General features: G+C 40.5%; 1 protein-coding gene across 1 annotated transcript; it reads left to right on the forward strand.

The window, feature by feature from the left end:
* The first annotated feature begins 5,805 nt into the window (after nucleotides 1-5,805).
* On the forward strand, nucleotides 5,806-6,916 carry LOC116060601 (hepcidin antimicrobial peptide). Its single transcript, XM_031314266.1, has 3 exons — nucleotides 5,806-6,122; nucleotides 6,223-6,300; nucleotides 6,464-6,916. Exons 1-3 carry the CDS (start codon nucleotides 6,036-6,038, stop codon nucleotides 6,569-6,571), a joined length of 273 nt encoding a protein of 90 aa, XP_031170126.1. The 5' UTR covers nucleotides 5,806-6,035; the 3' UTR covers nucleotides 6,572-6,916.
* Nucleotides 6,917-9,303: the final 2,387 nt, after the last annotated feature.

Below are 9,303 nucleotides of genomic sequence, written 5' to 3' on the forward strand. Positions count from 1 at the left end.
GACTCATTATCAGTATTAATTAGGCTGACACTGTGTGTTAAATTTGCCTCGGTTTTGTCTTGCCGACCTCCTCCAGTGTCTCCAGGCTTGTCAGCTGCCATTCAAACACACACACACACACACACACACACACACACACACACACACAGCCAGCCAGGCAGGCGTCTATGTGTCCCTGTCTCTGTTTGAAGTGGCTGATCTCTGATCCCACGTAGCTCTCTGATTGGGACATACTACTCCCTGTCTGTCTGTCTGCCTCTTTCACCCCAAACCTGTAAAAGCTCTCTGAAGAGAGAACAATGCAGAGTTGAAATAAAGTCGGTTTGGGGAAAAAAAAACCTAAAGCGAGACACATATTTCTCATATTCTCTAACAAATGTAATATGTTGTGAGTACCAGGTATTGTCACGTTTACCTCCTCATTTAATTGATGTATTAATTGGAAGATGAAGTGTCTCCGCATTGGGAAACACATTGTTATTACTGAAATCAAATTTAATGAATTTGAAACAGTAGTTTATGTCTGGTCAATACTGAGCAAAATATCTGTTTCCATGTTTGCCTCGAGGGTGGGAAAAAGCCACCCGCTGTAAAATCCTTTTTAAATTTGTGTTTAGGCACATCTACCAAAGCACATGGTTGATTGATTTTCACTGAACTCGTGCTGGGCCAACACATTCAGCTGGAAAGCCACAGTTTCATGTCCTGCAGGCTTGTCTTACCTTTGTGCCTTTTTTGGAGCTACAGGAGTACTCTGTCAGGAGCATGTATTGTCCACTGCCTCGGCCTGCTTCACATTCCCTCTCTCGGAGGTTGTTGAAAATGGCTGACAGAAAGAGTCTTATTCTACCTGACATACAATGCTCCTCATACCTTGTATACCACACTGACTCTCATCTTTCTTGGGCCTACATTAATAACTACACGGCATCTGTCTCGCTCATAATAGTAGTATCAGCACAAAGGTATGTATTCTGCTGCTGTCAAGAGATGGGAAAGGAGTGAGCGCCAATTCTTTTTGCTTTTTTGAGCAGCCATGGTGTTGGATTCTACAGTATTTAGATCAAACTGACAGGCAAATTCTGATTGCATATGTGGAAAGACATGTCTGACTTAAAGTTTGGGAGCGCACACAGTTAAGAATTAAGAAGAAACTGTGGGGAGCGTAGTTTATGAAACTAATGTTTATTATGATATTGCAAGGGATAAACTCAAAGAAATGGCCGTTTCTAAGCATTATTGTTATTATCATTTAAGTTAAGACTTTCTGAGCACAAATAGGAACATCAGATAATTCAGATGACTCAGAGCAGAAGTTATGTTCTCTGAAATTCTTATTTAAAAAAAATGTGTTTAGCAATATACCAATACGATTTAACAACTTCTCAAGCAGTAAAAACCTCATGTCAAGCAGCTGAAATCAAATTGAAAAACACTGGACTGGAGGATCCATGGCCTTGGGTTCCATCACTTCGAGCTATAATTCTTATGATTCAAAATCAATATGGTTTAATCCTTTTGATGTTATGATCATTCTAAAGGAATTTGGCTAATTCTTAAAATGGCATTAGGATTGACACTGTTGAAATGTCCAGGAATATATTCTAACATGCTTCTAAATTTACACAAACTGGGGAATTCCCCAATCACCATTCTCACTCAGCATTCAGAAACCCATCAACCTTAGCTGCATACTGCCCCTTGAGTTTGAAAAGTGACATTGCATTTGTTTAACGCTGAGGAGCAGCACCTGATCAGAGCCCATGACTATTAAAAGTCCTCATGTTTGTTTACAAATTGACTGTTCACATTGTACCAACACTGGTTCTTCCGTGTCCTATTTTAGAGGAAAAATGTAAACGCTCGGGGCGACGATGTGGCTGTGTTTTGGGGGTGAGGAGTGTTGTGTGTGGTGGGTTTGGTAGTAGACAAGCTGACAGAAGATGAGATGATTTTGTGGAGTGTCTTGCAGCTCCATATAAAGCAGTTGGGGACAGAGAGGAGGAGGGGAAAAAGGGGGTGGGAAATGGACAGGGTTAGCAACAGAGGACGATTATGAAACAGGAACAGACGGGGGCAATGCCCTCGATCAGGAGAAAAAGGTAGAGTGGCGCCTGCTGAGGTGAATCTGTCCGCCGTGCTGGTGCCTGTCTTTGTTTGGCCAGAAGATTCCTACTGATACCCTCAGTGGCTGATAGGAGACACACATGCTCAGGAAAAAGGCCGAGTTACCACGCAAGTTTGGAAAACCCAGATCTAAAAACCCTTTTTTATGTGAACTTATTTCTTTTTTTTTTCTTCTTCTTTGCTATGCTCACACACTCACAGTGATCCTGGAAATACTATTTTTTTGTCCTGGTACAGTCAGCCAGTGTTATATTCAGATTTCTCATGAGCTGAGTCATGCCTAGTGAAGCATGGCAAACAAAATGACATGTGTTCATCGTGAGTGGACATGATGGGCTAGTTCAAGTAGTGGACTAGAGCCCATTTTTGTCCATCAGACATATACACACAAACACACACACACAGACACACACACACACACGCACACGCACACGCACACGCACACACACACACACGCACGCACACGCACGCACGCACGCACGCACGCACGCACGCACGCACGCACGCACGCACACACATGAAATGCATAAACTAAAGATAATGTAATGCTCTCCCTTCATATTAGACAAGCATGGGTGCATTCCAACAGAAGTGGAGCCATTCGTGGTTGTATTTGTTGACACTGATGTTGTGGTCACCCAAAGCAAGCACGCGGGCCAGTGGGGTTATCAGTGAACGAGACAGACTGACGCAGGGGGTCCCGCGACATGTTGTTTCACTAATTGAGTCAGCACAGGCAATTTGGAAAGACTTTGAAGGTATAATGAGATTTCAAATGAGCCCTGATTTTATCAGCATGCACAGCCCACCGTTTACAAGTTTGCACCTTTATTTTGTCTTTTTGTTATTTCATTTCCACCATTATTGATTTGTGTATTATTCACAGCCTGATGTTGGTGTGGAATAGTTTTTTTACCCTGACAGGCTAATTAATCTTAAGGTGTTTATCGCTGCTTGCTTCAGAGATAAGGGGAAAAATGATTTACACATACAATTTTAGGGTTGTGGTTTTTCTGTGCAATCTGGGATATTATATATTATGTCATTGTCCTTAAATTCACACTGTTGTAATTTCACACTGTTTGAAATATATATCAACCCATCAATTATTAACATGCCACAAAATCACTAATGGTGTTTTAATGAAACTAATGCAGCTGTTCTTTGTCAATGGTATGTTAATTATTTAAGATATATAGAAATACAGACCAAGTATAAAAAAGATAGATTGTGTCGTGTCCATAACGTAATGATATACAATAGATTTGTTTTGTTGTGGGCAATGCAACTCATCTCTGTCCAGACATAATAAACCTCATCAGATCACATTATATAAATTCTCAACTAGTGCATATTGAAACACTTTGACTCTCAAATAGAGGATTTTAATCCTGGCAACTATTCTGCTGCTCTCAAAGGGATTTCATTTGCTTCAACTGCAGGTTCCTGTGTATTATGCAAAAAACTGAATGGGTTGAAAATGTGGGGCTAATTATTTCATTTGAGAGGTTGTAATTACATCCTTTGGACTGAGCAATGGGTATTCCAAAGTGGCTCTTTCTCCTTAGTGAAGGATTCCCTGGGTCGAGACAAGTGCAGCCCAGTCAACCGTGCGATAGATTGACCCATGCATTCTTGGCCTTTGCTGTGGGAATCTCCAGAGCTCTTTTCAATTTATTCCAGGAAAAATTCATTTTTTTTCATCACATTTGTAGATAAATCTCTACAAGCGTGAACACTGTGTCAATACAGAATATATATTGCTCTCATATAGTGTAAAAAAATGATGGTCTCCACCACCAGCAGCAGCTTGTTCATGTGTGGAATTACAGTGAGGAAAATAAGTATTTGAACACCCTGCTATTTTGCAAGTTTTCCCACTTAGAAATCATGGAGCGGTCTGAAATTGTCATCGTAGGTGCATGTCCACTGTGAGAGACATAATCTAAAAAAAAAATATCCAGAAATCACAATGATTTTTTAACTATTTATTTGTATGATACAGCTGCAAATAAGTATTTGAACACCTGTCTATCAGCTAGAATTCTGACCCTCAAAGACCTGTTAGTCTGCCTTTAAAATGTCCACCTCCACTCCATTTATTATCCTAAATTCGATGCACCTGTTTGAGGACGTTAGCTGCATAAAGACACCTGTCCACCCCATACAATCAGTAAGAATCCAACTACTAACATGGCCAAGACCAAAGAGCTGTCCAAAGACACTAGAGACAAAATTGTACACCTCCACAAGGCAGGAAAGGGCTACGGGGAAATTGCCAAGCAGCTTGGTGAAAAAAGGTCCACTGTTGGAGCAATCATTAGAAAATGGAAGAAGCTAAACATGACTGTCAATCTCCCTCGGACTGGGGCTCCATGCAAGATCTCACCTCGTGGGGTCTCAGTGATCCTAAGAAAGGTGAGAAATCAGCCCAGAACTACACGGGAGGAGCTGGTCAATGACCTGAAAAGAGCTGGGACCACCGTTTCCAAGGTTACTGTTGGTAATACACTAAGACGTCATGGTTTGAAATCATGCATGGCACGGAAGGTTCCCCTGCTTAAACCAGCACACGTCAAGGCCCGTCTTAAGTTTGCCAATGACCATTTGGATGATCCAGAGGAGTCATGGGAGAAAGTCATGTGGTCAGATGAGACCAAAATAGAACTTTTTGGTCATAATTCCACTAACCGTGTTTGGAGGAAGAATAATGATGAGTACCATCCTAAGAACACCATCCCTACTGGGTAGCATCATGTTTTGGGGGTGTTTTTCTGCACATGGGACAGGGCGACTGCACTGTAGTAAGGAGAGGATGACCGGGGCCATGTATTGCGAGATTTTGGGGAACAACCTCCTTCCCTCAGTTAGAGCATTGAAGATGGGTCGAGGCTGGGTCTTCCAACATGACAATGACCCGAAGCACACAGCCAGGATAACCAAGGAGTGGCTCTGTAAGAAGCATATCAAGGTTCTGGCGTGGCCTAGCCAGTCTCCAGACCTAAACCCAATAGAGAATCTTTGGAGGGAGCTCAAACTCCGTGTTTCTCAGCGACAGCCCAGAAACCTGACTGATCTAGAGAAGATCTGTGTGGAGGAGTGGGCCAAAATCCCTCCTGCAGTGTGTGCTGGTGAAAAACTACAGGAAACGTTTGACCTCTGTAATTGCAAACAAAGGCTACTGTACCAAATATTAACATTGATTTTCTCAGGTGTTCAAATACTTATTTGCAGCTGTATCATACAAATAAATAGTTAAAAAATCATACATTGTGATTTCTGGATTTTTTTTTTTTTAGATTGTCTCTCACAGTGGACATGCACCTACGATGACAATTTCAGACCCCTCCATGATTTCTAAGTGGGAGAACTTGCAAAATAGCAGGGTGTTCAAATACTTATTTTCCTCGCTGTATGTGTTCTGTCTACGGAAAGTAGTTTCATTTAAAAGTTTATAGTTGATTTGATTTGAGTGCTGAATAGATCCACAGTTAAAAAAAAAAAAAAAAAAAAAAAACCAGATCAGAGGATTTCCCCCCAGTGTTGCAGCACTATGGAGAGGAGAAAAGAGGAGGTCAAAACTTCCCCAGTGGAGTTATGTAACTGCTGCCAGGAATGGGCCAGGCCTCCCGGAGCGATGAGGCAACACTGAGTCCAAGTGTGTATAAATACCGAAAGGCGCTGCATACTCAACTATCAGACAGCGGAAGGACTCTAAAGAGCTGACAAGGGTCACCAAAAGAACTGAATAAATCCACTTGCCCAGACAACCACCATCCATCACAGGAGCTGAAGAATACATTGAAGATATTGTGGTGCTCTTCGGTGGCCCGACACCCATGAGAAAGAAGACCTATCAACTCTAACCTTCAAAGGCTTTAATAACTAAACCATTCAAACCCCTTAAAATGAAGGCATTTAGCATTGCAGTTGCAGTGACACTCGTGCTCGCCTTTATTTGCATTCTGGAGAGCTCTGCAGTCCCATTTGCCGAGGTAAGAATTTGACTTAAACTCATTTCATTTGCTTATTAGCTATACATGTTTTGTCAGGATGCTCAGATGTGGCTCCTAAATGTTCATAATTCATTAACAGGTGCAAGAGCTGGAGGAGGCAGGGAGCAATGACACTCCAGGTGCGGCATATCAAGAAATGTCAATGGAATCGAGGATGGTATGTTCAATTGACTGAATGAATTAAGCCAATTACTGAGAGCAAATTAAGATTTAAGTGGATGTGTTTTCCCCATGGAGTGCCCTGGTGCTCTCTCCACGCAAGGAGAGGATGAAATGCTGGAGATGAACGCTCTGCTCATGTCTCTTGTCTTCTCGCACAGATGCCGGATCACACCAGGCAGAAGCGCCAGAGCCACCTCTCCTTGTGCCGCTGGTGCTGCAACTGCTGCAGGGCCAACAAGGGCTGCGGCTTCTGCTGCAAGTTCTGAAGATTCCCGCAACAACCACTTAATATAAATGTATTACTGTTTTTTTGTCTTACCACAAGAAATGACCTTTTCTAGACCTCCTTCTCCAATGCATTGCCTGTGATACACTGTTTTGTATCATTTTAGAGGTATGATTCAAGCTAGAGCACTGGGAGAGAAAGAGCTTTTTTTAGTATTTATTTTGTATGTTTTAATACTTTGAACCTGTAAGTCTTTTTGTAAGCTCAATGAGATGTAAATTTGTTTCTAAAAATAATCCAGCACTGACAGTTTCTTCATCTAAATTAAGTCTAACAAGTTAATATTTGGTGTTGAATAAATAATGACCATTTAAAGCAACTGCAACTGTTTTTTCTTTTGAGGAAATATTTAACAGCAGTAGGTCTTTACTGAACCATATCATAATCCTCAGGGCATATGTTAAATAGTATTTCTGTTGTCCAGTATGTGTTGTAAATTATAGGAAGAAATTAGGTGATAAAAGGCAATTTAACCATTTTAAATTGTAATTATCATTGTAAGATATTGTTGGATTTGGTCTCACTGTGAACACACGTGAATGCAGCATCCAAACACTACTAGTTTTACATCTCCAGATGCCAGATGGTATTACCACATTCAAATTTAAATCACTTGAAATAGTTTTCACAATACATGTCACATTAATTCTCGTCCACTCCCATAATTTGATATTTCTGGCCTTCTTGCATCTTAGCATTGTGTGTTCCTCTCAGAATACCTTCTCTTGTGGTGCCCAGGAAGTGATATATTTGTTTCCTGCCATTTATTCGGGGAGCAGTAAATAGAAGAAGTGTCAGCAGTTTTACAGTCAAGGCAGGTTGGGTCAGCTTCTCTGCATTGCAGATCCTTATCATGACATAGCATATTATCTACACAGAAAGCAGTGCAACTAGATTATTTTTCATAATGGCCTCTGGTATCAGCACGGTTACACAGAATGAACACTGTTGGGAAGCCAAACAATAGAAATTTAGCTCCACATGTACTTCCATATATCCTGCCTGATCTGTGAGAGCAGAGATGCTCCGTCAGTATGTGTGTGAAACATGTTAGTGAAAAAAATCAAGAAAGCACAGGGGTTGTCAGATCACCAGCACTGACAGTGTGCCCTCTGCTTGCTCAGCTAGTTATTGCAGCTACTATTGGCGAGGAAATAAATCTGTTAATTTAAAGATGTAGCCCTCACCATTCCACCTCAATGAGTGTGATATATACAGTACTACTGAACCATGGCATATTAAATAAATCAAATCAATAAAAGCCAGAGAAAAGAGATACGATTGCATTGTAAGAATTCCCATGGTGTTTTCACAAACACAAAAACAGGCAGCAAATATTTAATTCCCTCTCTGGATTATCAATTGGAAATTTATATAATTCATGGACTCATTTTAACAGTAAGAGGGTTGCTCACATGCATGACTGGCATGTAACTTTCCTTTTCAAGATGCTCATCTGTGAATCAGTATTTTCTTTTTTTTGCAGATTATTACAGGCTGTGTCTGTCAGATTGTGTGGGTTGCATTCCTGCTATTGCTTTTTATTAACTGACTGCTGAGGGCAAAAATCATTTTAGGATGTCATGCTGGTGTGTCAAGATACATAAAGTATTGTTGGTGTTGGGAATTTAAGATCTCAAACAGATACTCTTGGTTGTCATAATGTCACTCCTTGCATGTTAGACTGAGAACGTGTGTGTATGTGCGTACACTGTTAGTTACACAAATTAGTTGACTTTACTAGAAATTTGCGTGGAAACCCATTGCCTTAAACTGTCTAAGTTTTTACACAAGGTGAAACTTAACAGGTCAAGTTGTACTAACACAGAGCGGTAAGTTGATGCAGTAGACAAATCAAGTTTCCATTAGTAGTCATTTCTAAAAAAAACATTAGTAAATATAAATTCTTTTTTTCTGGAGTCATGTTGTCTCAAATAAGCATGTTAAGTTAAAGCTTCAGTGCGTAACTTTTTTATATTGATGAACGTCTGTTACATTCAAGTTAGTCTATATCCAAGACGTTCCATTTCCGGGATTGATATGTTTCCTATATACCTTCCGCTTTCTTTTATGTTAGAATTTTAAACTCCGGTAGATTTATGAGGACTATGGTTAACTGCTCCTCAGATCTCTGCGGGGTAAATCCAGACAGTTAGCTAGACTATCTGTCAAATCTGAGTTTTCTGTTGCATAGGGTGACCAGATTTTCTGGAACTAAAACCGGGACACTTTGCGCGTGACCGTAGTGCTCGTGCACGCACACGCTTTTTAAATGTGCCAGCCCAGGTCAGACATAGACACAGACAGATTAGACACAATTTTGCCAACAGCACACATAGGCCTACTGCTCACAACATAATGGGGTATCTCAGTTAATATTCATGAATTTTCTTGGTATGTAGTCTACATATCTAAGAAATAATATTAAAAGACATTGAGTGAGTTTCGTCTGGGACCAACTTTATTTTTCAGAATTAAAGCATTCTTTTGGAAAATGCACCCACTGAACTTGTGAAAAACTTTGTGAAAAGGTATTTTTCATTGCATGGCACTAAACGAATTATTTGGAACTGCTGCCACAGGCTTGAGCTAAAGTTATGGTAACACTTTACGGTAAGGGTACATGAGTTATGAATTCATGCATGAATTAATTCATGATTTGTGCATAAGGCTATTCAGGCTATTCATTCCTTTATATCTTATGAATCATCA

This window comes from Sander lucioperca, chromosome 10, assembly GCF_008315115.2.
Source record: "Sander lucioperca isolate FBNREF2018 chromosome 10, SLUC_FBN_1.2, whole genome shotgun sequence".
Lineage (NCBI taxonomy): Eukaryota > Metazoa > Chordata > Actinopteri > Perciformes > Percidae > Sander > Sander lucioperca.